Genomic DNA, 15,240 nt, shown 5'->3' with positions numbered 1-15,240 from the left:
AGATCCCACTTTCTAGAAAGACCTGCTTGCATGAGCAACTAGTACCTTCAGTATCCAGGAATTTGTGGCTTTTACCTGGCTAACTTATGCAGAACTCCACATGGACTGAAAGCCTGAGGAAACCCTGGAGCCTCCATGGTTCCCTCTATGTGATCATTTGGGGTTCTCTTTTCCTCACCAGGCTGCAAGCATCCTGAGTGCAGGGCCTTGTCTTCTTTATCCTTGAATCCCCAAACATTTGTACTCTCACTTTCTGCCCTGAGCTAGCAACTATGGTGTAAAGGGCTGCTAAGCATGTGAGCAAGGCTATGCCAGCTTCCTGCAGCTTTCATTATAGAAGAGGGGCTCACAGCATGTGATGTCTCAAAACTACCACTGCCTCTTCTGTTGGGGAAGTCAAATGGTGCATGAAAACATCTAACAGGGAGACTCCTTTGGGGATCATGGAATCTCTGAGAAAGTCACATCTGATTTAGGAGTAAATAGAAGCTAGCCTGGCAGAAAGTTGGAAATGGCATCCCAGGCAAACAGAAGAGCAGGTGCAGAAGAGCATATAGTATTGGAGTCTGAGGACAGAGAGGCCATGCATGAAGCTGTTGAGATCGGCTGGATCTGTTCTCTCTGCATCCACATCTGAGCCCTGCCTCGAGCTTATTTCACCTGCCTCCTGTTGTAGTTATGTACATTTGCATGCTCATGGCTCCCACTTCATGCCTGGCATAGCATTTACTGCATAGAAAGTGCTTGTTGGATATTTGAATAAATGAAGGTAGAATAGCTTTAACTAACTCTGATCATATCTAATTTCACTTGTTTCACAAGTATCAGGAATATAGTCTGTGTGGAAAAGCCTGAGTTTCTACCACATATGAGAAACTCTGCTACTGGCTATCTTTAAACTAAAGGATTACCTCTCAGTCACCCTCTTCTTTACACCTGGAGCTCTGCAATAAGTATGCTGAAGAGATTCAGTCATGAAACACCACCTTTGCTTTGCCTTCTTTGAGATTGACATATGATACATTAAACCAGATTCCTTTTGGCTCTGTTTCTTATGACCGATGCCACCTTGGGCAAGTTACTGAACCTCTGCAGACCTCGGTTTCTTTTCTGATGTCTGTCTCTAACATTAATAACATCCACTTGACAGTATTAATCTCAAATGAGATCACACCGGTTAAATATACAGCATAGTGCTGGTATTTAGTAAGCACAAGACAATGGACAGCCACTGTTTCTAATATGTAAATAGGTACAGTTAACTGTCACATGCCATGCATGGACCAGAGCAAAGCAAGAACAGAAAGAGTTTTCTAGTTTTCCTGTGGTAGAGGAGTATGCTCTTTGGTTTGTATTTGAAATTGGTCTACACGCGAGACTCTTCCTCTATGTTGCTTGGCTTTTAAAAGGTATTTTATGATTGTTTTAGCTTTCTTTCCTTCCTTCCTTTTTTTTTTTTTTAAGATGATTTTGTGGTTTTACTTTCTCACAGGAGTGATTGGAGCAGATGTGAGGGGTCATGGCCTCATCTGTGAGGGACAGTCAGTGACGTCACGGCTGGCTGTCATCTGTGGAACATCTTCTTGTCACATGGGGGTGAGTGTGGGGCACAAGGGCAAAGCCACCGTGTAGGGTGGGAGGCAACTCAGGGGGAAATACTGAGCTGCTAGCTCCTTCTCTGCTCCTCTTCTTCCCAGTTTCCCCTCCTGCCCCCTTGTGCGTGTCTGGCCAGAAGCCTGGTCCTCCCTCCTGCAACCTTGCTTATATTTGCCTGCTCTTTTTCCAGGGGCCAAAGTCTTAAAAAGCATGAAAGGGTTGAGTCTGCCTTTGAATCCACCCTGGCCATTGAACCCAGGCAAAAGGAGTGAAGTAGGGTCCACGAGGGCAAAGCCTCGCTCTCCCAGACCCATCTCTCTTTCAGGGGCAACTGACTCGTCCCTGGCAAGGTGGGGGTGTCTGTTTTCTTTGGCTGCTGAGCCCTTTCTCCATCAATATAAATCCATCTCCCTGGGAGCGTCCTGATGATCTATAGAATTAGGCTGCGTATCATGACTTCAAAAGAACACTGATAAGCAATTTTCACTTTGTTAATTTTTCTCCATGAATTAATGGAAAGGCTTTCTCCAAGATTGCAGTTAAAATTTAGTGCCTGCCCTAAAATTTATATCTTCTTTAAATGCATGAGTCTGAAAGCATTCCATTTCGATAAGTACCCATTTCTACCATATTTTTATTTAAAAGTCATTACTCTGTTAAACTGAGATAGACGACTCTCTGGATTTTTCCCAGATGAGTACAATAGAGGGGGAAAGAGGGGGAGGAGCAGGGAGATGAGCCTGAGAGTGGAGTGGGACACAGCCCAGAGCCAGAAGTCTGCAGCTAGGGAGGAAATCATGTGCTGTGTGAAACTGTTCAGGGACTGTAGGGACCACTGAGTAGATGCTTTGAGTAAATATCTATGCAGTTACTTTTTTACTGATTCCTGCTCTTACATCCTGCCTGTGCTAAACTCTGTGGCATAAGGAAGACATAGGCCCACCCATGGATGAGACAGAGTTGTAACAGATATTACAATGTGATATGAAGACCCAATTAGATTTGGGTTGAACTTAGGATACTGACCATTTGGTCAAGCTTGGGCACTTTGCATTCTATGGCCTCCCATGTTGTCAAGATAGTGGGGCCAGCCAGATTGGTTTCCAGTCCCACTTTCCCCCTTCTAAGCCTGGGTCCATAGGCAAAGTACTCAACTCCCTCAGTTCCTCACCTGCAATTTGTGGGGTCTGATGGCAGTCCCTCGCAGTAGGAGGATGGAACAAGGCTGGAACGAGGCAGTGTGAGTGCTCAGGTGCATGAGCCCCTTGGGAAGGCTGGCTCTTGATTATCAGCCCTGTTGCTATCTGGCAGGAAGGAGGCAGTGACTGACTGCCAGGAGGCATCCAGGGCTGCAGAAGGCCTCCTGCGGTGGCATTTGGGCTGGACTTAAGCAAATACACTTCTTTGTATTTCTTTAGACTCTAGGTGAGGCATTAAATGGAACTTCTTTAACCAAGTTTAGAAGTTCCCACGTCCTTCTTCCCCTTCAGCATCCTGTGGTAAAGCTTAGCTGTCTTGGAATCAGAGATCCACAGAGGCCTAAACTCTCTTCCGATGGAAAGTGCCCAAACAGCCATCCAGCTCTTACTTCCCTTGATATGGGTCTACCCTTGTTCCCTTGTCTTCACTGATGACCAGTTTAAATCTACTTAACTCATCCCTTATTTTCATTGGGACACATCAAATCTGGCTTTTCCTGTCAAATCTGAGTCTCAAGCATTTTTACTCCATTCTCTTCAGGCTTCTAATCAAAAGCAGATCTAAATGAATACAGGTGACTCTGTGAGGCTCCACTTCTCAGCCTGTCTCTTCATGGGATGATACTAGTAGTTTCCCTAAGATCACAAAGACATTAAATTCTGGAACTAAGAACTTAAATTTTGCTGTACATTGTTCCAATGTTTACACTCCATAATGCCCTGTTGTATTGTGCCTGCTCACCACATGGCCATAGAGGAGTGAGGAACAGGGGCACACAGGTCATCATGTGCACAGGAACTCTTGCTTATTCCACTTGCTGGCCCCATGACCCCAGTGAGCCTCTTAACTTCTCTGAGACTTAGATTCTTCCTCCATCAAGTTGGGGGAGTGGTGCCAGTCTTGCAGGATTGTTGGAGAGCATGTATTAGCTCCATCTGTACCTGGCACCAGGAGACTGAAATGGCGGGGATTCTTATGAAAGTTTCCCAGTGACATAAAATGCTCACATGAAGCAACTGTTTGGGCTTTAACGAATTTGATGGGCAGCCACAGTTGGTTGCAATGAATAAGGGCCATAAAATGCCAGTTTATTATGTCGTGTTATACTGGAAATAACAGCCCCCACCCCCACCCTGCTTTGTACTTGGGAGTGGGAAGGGACCTTCTGGGCCAAGGGGATTAATCACTAGCTTTAATGTTATGTCATGAGGGCGAGACTGTGGTCATGCTGGGAACAGAGAGTGCCTTTGATCTCCCTCAGGTGCTGGGAGCCAGCATGCCAGCAACAATCACACCTTTGTGAGGTCTAGGGGAGGTGCAGGTTGGAGAAACACTCCCAGGGAAACTCAAGGACCCCCTTTGTTGTGGTTCTGGCAAATAAAACTACCACTGTCAGGAAAAAATTACCAAACAGAATTCAGGGGCTGTAGGTTTTCCAAAAAGTGGTTTCAACATGACCTAAAGAATTCTCTTGGTGTCTGCTCACTTCTGGTGTTTCCAATTCAGTGGGTTAATTGAGACAAAATTCCCAGAGACAATTTATGCTTGATCCAAGTTGCTCTTTTCAGATCACCCAAAAGGAATGAATGAATGAGTGAATGAATGAGCAAGTAGTAATTGAGTATTAGTATATACTGAAAAGGTCCCTACCTCTAGGTTCCTGTTGCCTCCAGGAATCTGGAGAAAAAGCCTGAGGTTGAACATAAGACGTACTAATCAGGCCTTTGATATTTTAGAAGATACAAGTGTGGGCTGCACATTCATCTTCCTCAGGGATGATTTAATTAAGAAGGAAAAAAATGCTGTTCTTTTTTTAACTCCATGAAAGCAGAGCTGCTTATTCAAAGTTAATTACTACCAAGTCACCAAAACCCAGGATAACACGCGGCAGGGGTTAGCCAGAGGTTGAAAAGTCGCAGGGTCAGATGGAGATGATCCCTGTTGCTCCAGCACACCGCTTCTGGAGCTGTCAGGTCAGGTTGGAACTTGGCAGCTTGTCCTCCAGCTAGGTGTCAGGTGGGGGGAAAACCCTGTGGCAGAGCTGGGAGGGGTGTGGAGGAGGTAAGGCTTGTGCAGAACAATGCCTGAGGAGAGCTGGGGAGTATTGCTGCACCTATTTAGGTGTATTTAGAAATGAGGGTTTTATGTGAACATACAGCTAGTGATTCTGTCACTGCACAGCCATGGAATCTCTAAGAAGTGGGCCCCTGTGCTAGCCCTATTACTGACTGTGAATTTAGGTAGATACTTTATCTTTTAGTGCCTCAGTTTCTTCATTTGTTAAATGTGGGCAATAGTATTTTTCCATAAATTTATGTCAAAAATTAAATTGAGTAATCTCTGTAAATAGTTTAGCACTATACTTGAACATAAGACATACTAATCAGGCCTTTGATTAATACCAAATATAGTGTTGTCATTAAATATTAAATATAGTGTTGTTATCTCTAAGATGTGGGCCCCTGTGCTAGCCCTGTTACTGACTGTGAATTTAGATAGATACTTCATCTTTTAGTGTCTCAGTTTCTTCATTTGTTAAATGTGGGTAATAGAACACCCCATGCCCAGATCTTGGTTTCTAATACCCTGATCCAACAAAGAGAATCATGATGTCTTGGACAAGGTTGATTCTGAGATTGGGACACAAAATACATAAGATGACAAAATACCAGAGGCTCTGTATTTTATAAGATAAGAGGTTCATTTAGCTCATAGCTCTGGAGGTTGAAGGGCATGGTACTAGCTGGCATTAGCTCAGCTCTGGTGAGGACTCCTTTGGCTGAGTCACCAAATGGCAGATGTCATTATATTGAAAGGGGAGAAGGAGACATGAGAGTCGGGGGAGGGAGAGGGAGAGAGGAGGTAAGAGGGAGCATGAGAAAGGGCCAGTAGGACCTCCCACTAGGACCCACCTCTTAAAGGTCTCACATCTCTTAACATTGCTATACTAAGGACCAAGCTCTCAACACATGAACCCTTGGGGGACACACTTTAACTATACTCAAACCATCTCAAAGGTATAAAATAGATTAATCATAAGATGTTAAGTAATAGAAGCAAGACCCCCTCCCCCCAAAAAAGAGTAGAAACTATACAGTTCCATTATTTTAAAACCTAGGAAATGCAAACACATAATGACACATATCACATGGGTGATAGTGGTTACCTAGAATGGGGGAATGGGTAATGAGGGCCAAGAGAGTAGAATTACAGTAAAATTACAGGAAAGATTTGGAAATGATGTATATATTTGTCTTTATTCTGGTTATATCTTCATTGGATATGTGTTGTGTCAAAGCATCAAGTCAGACATTTTAGATATGTACAGTTTATTGAATGCTAACTATAGCTAGATAAAGCTTTTTAAAAAACTAAAGAGAATACTGTGGGGGGGGGAATAACAATAGCAACAGTATCCACAGTCATTTATATAGTTCATACAGTATCATAGACACTATTCTAAATACATCCCTAAAATCACTTTTGAAACAGTACACAGTAGGCAATTAATAAATATTCATTTATACTTTTTTCCTTTTTCAGTAGATTCTGTAGCTCTTGTGATATATATATATATATATATATATATATATATATATATATATATATCCTATTGTTATTGTGCTTCTTGTGTTTTTTAATCCAATTTATATGTCAGATGAAACTGACTTGCTTAGAGGGTCCATGATTCCTGTGCCTTCTCTGGGCCCATCCTGTCTAGTGCAGCAGTGGGTGCACAGTGGATGCTTAGTGGCCACATTGCTGGATATCTTTTCTGAGGGAAGTGTGCAAGTACTTGTATTTTATCAAGTCTCTCTCACTCCTTTCTCATCCACTAGGGTCATCATTCATCCTCTATTTCTGTTGAATGAGTCCTGATTGACAGAGAGAAGCCTCCCCCCAATCTAAGGTGCAATGAGCCTATCCTCCCCATCACCAACCTCTGCCCTCCCACACCAGGGAATTTATGCAGTTAATTTGACCTGTCTGGGAAGTAAGATTTTAATTGAATAGTTTTAAGTCAGTGTGACTTCAGTAAGAAATGAGCCACTCTCTACTCTCACCATTCCTCCACCAAGGTAGATATCTGGAATGTTCCATCCTTATTCCCCTCCTATCTCTCACCCTGCCATTACCCTGTGTCTTGAAAGGTGGGCATGAGTTCCTCCTGCTGGAGCTCATAAGATGCACTTAGGTTGACTGGCTCCATATCTTGACCTCAGCTTGGCTGGGAAAAGAGTTGGGAGTCTGCAACTCCAGTGTCTTTGGGCTCCAGCCAGAGAGAAGCCTCCTTTCAGAATGTGCCACATTGTTAAAACCGTGTTCTTTAGGTCATTTCTCAAATGGCACAATATATCTGCCTCAGACCATCTGAAGAAAACATTCCCCTAAAACAGAGGACACTGGACATGGTCTGTTTGTTAGAAGAGTCAAAAATGCTCAACATCATTATTTAAAAGGGAAATGAAAATTAAATCACAGTGAGATCCGTGTACACTTACCATAATAGTTGAAGCCAACTATGAGAACATGGGGAACTAGAACTTTCACATGCCACTGGCAGAATATGAAATGGTGCAACCACTTTGGAAGGCAATTTCACAGTTTTTCAAACAGTTATGTTGCTATGCCATCCATCCATTCCATTGCTAAAGAAACTGGGCAGGGCTCTCTGGCCCCACGTTTCTGAAAGCCCACCAGGATCACAATAGAGCCTCTCAGAAGATCAGAAACAAGAGCTTCTGGCTTGAGTCTACCTAATATCTGTCCTGAGCCCAACCCTCTGCAGAGTACTAAAACTTGCCTGGAACAGTGATGGAAGGAGAGGAAAGAATCAGTGGGGCAGCCATATTTCAGCTTCCTCCTAATGATCAGCGGGGGGGGGGGGGGGGGGAATATCATGTTCTCCTCCCAAGGAAACAGAGAAGTAGGGGATGTAGTGGGTAGAAAGTTCTAGAGGACTGCCTTGGTGGAGGAAAATTAGCAGCAGTAACAGTAACAGCTAATATTTATTGTCTGCTTCTCACAGTCTAACAAATTTGGAAGTGTTTTTCATCCCTAATAAAGTTATGCAATTATCAGTATTATTCTATCCACTTATAAGGACTGAAACTGAGACTGAGAGATACAAACTACTTCCCCAAGGTGACGTAGATAGTAAGTCATGTAGATAGGTTTGCAACACAGGCTGCTGGATTCTGGAGCTCCTACTCTGAACTCCTTGCAAAAAGATGAGACAGGCTGTGGGATGGCTTGACTGAGTGTATGTGTGATTGAGAGTGATTACAAGTCTCATCTTCTCCAAAGCCTGATGAAAACTGCAGAGTTTGGGCTAGGCCACAGCTAGACCACAGTGCTCCCACTTTCCTTTCTCCCCAGTCTCCCAAACCATTGCCTTTCAAGAGCCACCAGCCTAATGATAACAATTAAAATAAACAGCATCCCTGTGGCTATCATCCCCTGGGAAGAGAGTATTTATGTGACTCTCTAGTTCATCACCCCCCTTTCCCTGCTGCTGTATGGTCAAGTGCTGAATTAGGCAAGTTGAAAACATGGAGCTGACTTCCCAACTCATGAAGACGTTTTGTATTTGTGTAGAAGAGCATGAAATGAAAACCACATTGACTTTTTTCCCTTTTCCTATTTACCACTCATCTGCTGTGTGGGTGATTGATTCTGTGACTGCTGAGCATTCCCAAGCAGTCATGGAAGGATCTGTGCGTTTCCAGAGGTGCAGTGTGGATGAATCCGAGGCTGAAGACAACCATTGTAGAACTGTCACTCACTGAGCATCACACACCTGCCTAGTGTTTCAACACACACGAGCTTAGTGAGTGCTACATACCCTCAGTTCAGAGGTTTTGTTAATTTGCCTTGTTGCCCCTCATTTTTACATCTCCTCCATACTCTCTGTGTGCTCCAGATGCCTCTTTTTCATAGGCTAATTATATTTTCATATTTTTTGCCCCAGGAACCAGATAGGGGTGGTTTCTACTTTGCCATTTAACCGATGATTAAAGCATGTATTTTTTAATTTTTTTTTTAATTTAAAAGATAATAGACACATTGTATAAATTAACTCCTACAGTGTATCTTTAAAACTTGTAGAAAACTGAGTTTAGTGATGTTTGAAATACAGATGGATTCAGTACCCATCTTTTAGATAATGCTATGGGGTGATACCAGCATATGGCCCCAATTATATGGGGAGGTAACAGAAGGATATCACAACACAATGATATTTCCATTTATTTGCACTTAGCACAATACCTGACACACAGTAGATGTCCAATAAAATTTGGATGAATACATGGGCAGAAGAACAGATAAAACAATATTAGATAGCAACCCTAAAGGTTTACTGAAGAACAAATTATACCATACAAGTTTGATTTCTCAGGAGTGATGGACTATGCAGCTAAAGGAAGATACCACGTATAAACTATCCAGTCTTTGGTGAGACTTCAGCTTCTCTCCTTGATAGACTGACCCACCCAATAATTGATCAGCTGTCCAGTGTTACTTCACACAGACCAGTCTCAGGGTCTTCATGACTTATGCTCCTATCATCTGGCTACATGATAAAATTAACTGAATGTTCCTCAGGTTTCCATACCACTCCTAGCTGTGAGATTTTCTGTGATGTTGGAAGGCAGGGCTACAGTTCTTGGGCATTAGGACATGACCCATAAATAAAAGGGAAGCCTACAAAAAGTCTTCATTTTTCTGTGGTGTACAGAACACCAGCTTGCTATCTACCCAGATCAACTCACAGTGAAGGTGGTTCTGAAAACTAAATTACATGGCTTCACACTCCCAGTCAAATCCCCTGACAAGTCTCCTGAATCCTAGCTGTGTACAGGAGACCTTGCATGATCTGGTCTTACCCACCTCTCACCTCATCCTTCATCTTTTACCATATGTCCTAGCAGGCGCCTGCACAACCTTTATCTGAATTCTCTGAGGCAAGACATGGTTTAAAATAAAGAATGAGCACATTTTAGACAGTCGTGTGCTTGTGTGTGTGTGTGTGTGTGTGTGTGTGTATGTGTTTGGTATCACCCATAACTGAAAGCATGAATATTTCTACAATAAAATGTGAGAATATTCACACCAAGCAGGTTAAGTAATGCTAAATGGCTTGATCTATTCCTATCAGATTTTATCATCAAATGAATCATTGAAAACCTTTATGTGCTAGGCATGGTGCCACAAGCCCATAATCCTAGCAGCTGGGGAAAGTGAAAGAGGAGGATTGTGAGTTCAAAGCCAGCCTCAGCAATTTAGCAAGGCACTGAGCAATTCAGTGAGACCCTGTCTCTAAATAAGATACAAAAAGAAGGGCTGGGGATGTGGTTCAGTGGTCAAGTCCCCCTGAGTTCAATCCCCAGTTAAAAAAAAAAAAAAAAAAAAAAGCCTTTTTATATTTGGAGTGTTGCAAATGGAAGAAGTATACTAGACTTACAATTGCTCTTCTTAGAAAGAACTTATGCTTTGCCACTAGTCTGGCTTTAGACATGTTGTTTTCTCTGCCCAGAATGAACACATCTCCCCTCTATCTGTTGAGTAGCATCATTACAAAAATCATGGTCTTTATAACACACATTTACTGAGCATTTACTATGTCATTTGTTACTTCTAGCAAACTCTATGAAGTGTTTCTCATTGTATTATGATCCTGGTATTCAGATGAGAAAACTAAGGCTTAGAGAGGTCACGGAGCTAAGAAGTGGTGCAGCTGAGTTTGAACCAAAGTACAGGAACCTCAGAGCCTATGCTATTAGTGATTACACTGTCATTAGTGTGTGACTTCCCCAAAGTCCTAGAACAGGTGTCACCTCCATGAAGCTTCTTCTGTCCCAGTACCATGTTGAATTGGTTGTGCCACCTCTGGGCCTTCATAGCCCTCTAGCACAGGATCTTTCATTCTTGTCTTTCTTACAAGCTTTAACTCCTAGAGCAGTTGGGGAAAATGCTTTAATGCTCTCTCTCTAGGGAATTATACTAAATATTCAGCATGGGGTTTATAATCAAGTTAACCTAAAGAGATCTGGCAATGTATCCTTAGTGAAATAGATGGTAAACACCACATCACAAGTTTAAAGATATAAAATTTCAATCTAAAAAAGACAAATACTCAAAAAGGAAAAGGATACTTAGGTTTATGCATGATTTGTAAAGAAGAGAAATTCATTGTGACAACAGTTCAAGATGAATTGGGAACATGTCATCTGTATACTGAAGAATAACAATGGCTGGATTTATTGAATACTTAGCATGTACTAGTTTTTTTTCCTGGGTATTCTGTATATGGAATTTCTAATTTTCACAACAAATATTTGAGACTAATTTTAGAATCCCTAAATGGACAAAAATCATAGCTGTATGCAAAAAGGATGCAGTAACCATTTTTTATATCAGAATAAAGAGTAATATTAATACACTCAGAATAAACAAAAGTTAAACATCATTAGAGGGTGTCAGCATCATAAAATATCTCAACAGATGACCTTTCCTCCTGAAGAGGTGATGGAATTGAGGTCAGAGAGATTACATAGACTTTTACATGGCCTTTCATATCCATTCTTTGAAAGTGTTAACTCAATACCAAAAACATAGGCCACTGCTGACCTCAGGACTGGGTCCGATTTTGAGCTGTGCTTTTGAAAAAAGCTGCTAGAACCTGGAAGGAGCCACATCATCTATAGCTATAATATTAAGAGAAATAGGTCCCAGGAGCAAAGCTGGGGAAGATTGAGAGACCAAGTAGTTCTCACTGCTTAAGAGAAACCTTAGGGGGTGGCTTAATTATTTTCTTATTTACAAAAGATTTTGTGATCATGAAAGAACATTTTCTTGGTGCTTTAGAGTATGTAAAATGCCCTATGGAATTTAATCCTCAGAATAAACAAAGTGAGAGTGTCAGAGAAGTGTTGTTTTCTTTTCTCAAATGAGGCTCAAAGAGACTTAGTGATTTGTCCCATGTCCCACAGCTAATAGAGCTACGGCTAAGACTCAGATACATACCCAGTCAAACCCTGAGCCATTTCCATTGCATCCTTAGTTTTTTCCATCTTTATTTGCTTGAATCGAAAGATCCCACAGCTAGAGTGAAAGTCTTGCTCTTTACAGGAACGTCTCCTGGTTCCATGCCATAAGTTGCCATTGTGACTAAATTCTTCATTAAGCTGCAAGCCAGTAGTTCTCAAATAAAGTGCATATAAAGTACCTGGAGATCTTCTTTTAAAAATGTGTGACTCTACTTTTTGTACATGAGAGAGACATGAAAAATTGTGCTGTATAGTACATGTATACCATGAATTGAAATGTATTCTGCTATCTATATAACAAATTAGAATAAATAAGTCATTTTTAAAAATGCTGTCCCTCAGACCCCAACCCCACAGGTACTGATTCCCTGAGTCTTGCTGGGAAACAAGATCTTTAATTTTATTTAATTTACTTATTTATTTACCGATTTACTCATTTACTTGGTGCTGGGGATTGAACCCATGGCCTTGCACATGCCAAGCTACACCCTCCATTCCCAGAATCTGTAATTTTGATATGTACCTAGGTGATTCTAATTGAGGATTTTCAGGAAAACTGTTTTAAATGTCTTCAGAGTAGTAATTACATCCATCCAACATTGTTTCTTCAGTGCCTAGCAAAGCACCATATACATAAATGAGATTCTAAAATTGTAGTTGGTGACTGTAAAAGAGAAGTAAATAATGAAAAATAAAATCTAAAAATTAATATAATACCAAGGAAATTAAATTGGAGATTCAAGCAATCTCTGAAGGGTTTGGGACACAGGAGAAATTCTCTTGAATCTCCATCCTTTCAAAGAAGATATCTCTTAGAAGGCCTAGATACAGACATTCTGAGAGGCTGTGGCTTGCACAGAATACCTGGTAGAATCTGCTGACAATTAAAGATTGTGGATTTTTTTATTTTCTCATGAAACATGAGAGACCCTGTCTGGAGCTCTGTACAGACAAACCCAGAAACCAAAGCAGACACATCAGGACACAACAGGAAACCACAGAGGCCTAAGATCTTTCAGGGTAAATAAGAAGTCAGAGTTTACTTCTGAACCCACAGCACTGAGCCTAAGTGCAGTATTTAATCCAGCTCTCTACCCAACTCTTCCTCGAGCCTGGGCACACATGAAAGATGATGCCACCTGGGTAAAAGCATTTAAAAGTGTTTGTTCTAATCAGAATTTGGATCGAGCTTCTTTTGTTTGTGGTAGTGGATAATTTAGGACACAGGTGCAGTTTGGATGTGAAAGCATTAATTGGTGTCTTCGGTTTCCCTGTAGTGATATTTGAAACCCCATCTTTCTCCACAAAGAAATCTTAATCCACACACATTCACAAAGCATTTGCCATTGACAATCATCTCTCATACACCCCATCTGTGGACATTTGGGTCCAGGTGCATAGTAGTGGAACATAGACAAGACTTAATTAGTACCCCGTGTTCATTGGCTTGACATCTATAATCTCACTTGATTACTACTAGTTTATAAAGTTGGGAAGTAATAAGTGGGACACAAATGATTATCCCCATTGTGCAGTAAGGAGTATGTAGTGCAGTAGAAATGACATGGATTTTGGAATCCATACATAGATCTATGTTCACATCCGGAAAACTTAAGCTTCCTTACCCATATGCCACCTTTTATTCAGTCAGTGTTTTGAAAATCTACTGTGAGCTGGCACTAGATTGAAAATAGTAAGCAGAAGCAGACATAGACCTCAGAGTCTAGTGGAGGATGTAGATTCCAAGCCAACCATCACAATCATGTATAGTTACTACAGATCTTGACAAATGCTTTGCTTCTCTGCCCTGCTTCTGGAAGTGTGAATTGGTACAATCACTTTGGAAAATAAACAGGCTCAACACTCCACCAATTCCATTCCTAGGTAAAAACTATTATACCTATGCATCAGTATGCCCATAATGTAGTCATAATGTCATTCTTCATAATAGGCCCAAATTTCCATTAGAAGTAGAGTGAATAACTGAATTTCAATGCATTCATACAGTGGTATACATGTTTAAGTGGAGAAACTATATCTACATATCACAAAGATATATCAAATAATTTTAATTGAAGAAACAAGGAATGAAAAAAAGATGAACAGAATTATTCGAGTCATAGAAAATTATAAAAAAAAAAAAAAGCAAAAGAGATAGTACATTTGAGGAATTCCTGAAGGCAGTAAGCCTAGAAAGATAAACAAGAGAATGATTACCACAGATATCAGAACCCTGGGGTGCTGGCTACTGAGAGAAAGGATACATTCAGGAGTGGCTTTGGAAACATGGCAATTATTGGTTAAGGACAGACTTACCAGTCTTTAAAATGTTCCCATGGTTTATACATTCCTCTGTGGGTATGGTATAGGCATGTGTATACAGAAGACCCACCATGAGAACATAAAGCCATGCCCCTGGTACAGCTTGGGAGACCAGGAAGCCTCCTGTAAGGTAGTGATATTTGAGCTGAGAGATTTTGATGAACTGACTAAGCAAGGAGTCACTGGGGGACTGTGGTGCTTGTGTGTGGCTGTGGTCAGTGATTGGAGAAAACTGGGAGGAGAGAACAGCTGGATAATGGGAGGGAAGTTGGCAGCTGTGGGGTGGGGCAGGAAGGAAAGGGGGTGCAAGTTAAAACTGGAGAAGCAAAGGGGGAGCTTACATGCTGGGCTTGTGAGTCTTATGTAGAAGTTTGGTCTTTTAAGAGAAATTAAAATGTGTCAAGCATAATAGGTTACATAGTTGGACTTACAAAACAGATTGGAGAGACTCCAGAGTGTATGTCAAGAGACCAGATAGAGGGATAGAGGGAGTCCAGGAGAGAAGGGGTATCATAGTAGCTTGCCTGAGATGTGGTGAGGGCCATGGAGAGATGCAGAGACCTTTGAAAGATGCATGGAAGATTAAATCAGTAGCACTTTCTTGGCAAAGAAGACCACTGATATTGCAGGGCAGATGCAGTATAAGCTTCCTAGCTCTCTTGCCCCATCTTCTGTGATAAGCCATGTGAGCAGAGAGATGAGAGAGAGCAGCATGCTCACAGGCATCCCTAGGACAGATGGAATTTATAGGAGAGAAACTTTTTTCTGCAAACACCATCCACTAGAGTTTTATGTAAAATGCTTTATATGTTTTGCCCTTGGCTCTTACTGAAGGTCTTCCAAAAAAGAAGTCATGTGGACACAAGCATCATCCTGTCCAAAATGCCTACCCTGAATCTAATCATGAGGAAATGTCAGAAACCCAAATGGAGGGAGCCTCTAGAAACCAATCTGCCTCTTTAAAAATTCTAAGGTCATGAAAGATAAAGACAGATGCAAAGAGGGATCGAGATTAAAGGAGGTCAAAGAGATGTGACAACTGAAGGGCATATGTGATGTTGAATTGTATCCT

At 41.5% G+C, this 15,240-nt stretch overlaps 1 protein-coding gene across 8 annotated transcripts in view; it reads left to right on the top strand.

The window, feature by feature from the left end:
* Fggy (FGGY carbohydrate kinase domain containing) overlaps positions 1 to 15,240 on the top strand; it is a 399,645-nt gene that overhangs the window by 237,717 nt on the left and 146,688 nt on the right. For 7 of the 8 annotated variants that reach the window (XR_013091912.2, XM_076862364.2, XM_076862361.2 and 4 more), the window contains one exon: positions 1,493 to 1,596. Coding sequence is in view for 7 of the 8 variants with exons in the window: in XM_076862364.2 (XP_076718479.2) it covers positions 1,493 to 1,596 (104 nt within the window). In the remaining variant the exon portion in view is untranslated. Of the gene's footprint in view, positions 1 to 1,263; positions 1,410 to 1,492; positions 1,597 to 15,240 lie in introns of those variants that run through there. The other variant, XM_076862369.2, reaches the window with a different exon arrangement.

This window comes from Callospermophilus lateralis, chromosome 7 (genome assembly GCF_048772815.1).
Source record: "Callospermophilus lateralis isolate mCalLat2 chromosome 7, mCalLat2.hap1, whole genome shotgun sequence".
Taxonomy (NCBI): Eukaryota; Metazoa; Chordata; class Mammalia; order Rodentia; family Sciuridae; genus Callospermophilus; species Callospermophilus lateralis.
Note: the sequence above shows the minus strand (reverse complement) of the source record. Positions and strands in the feature narration are given on the sequence as shown.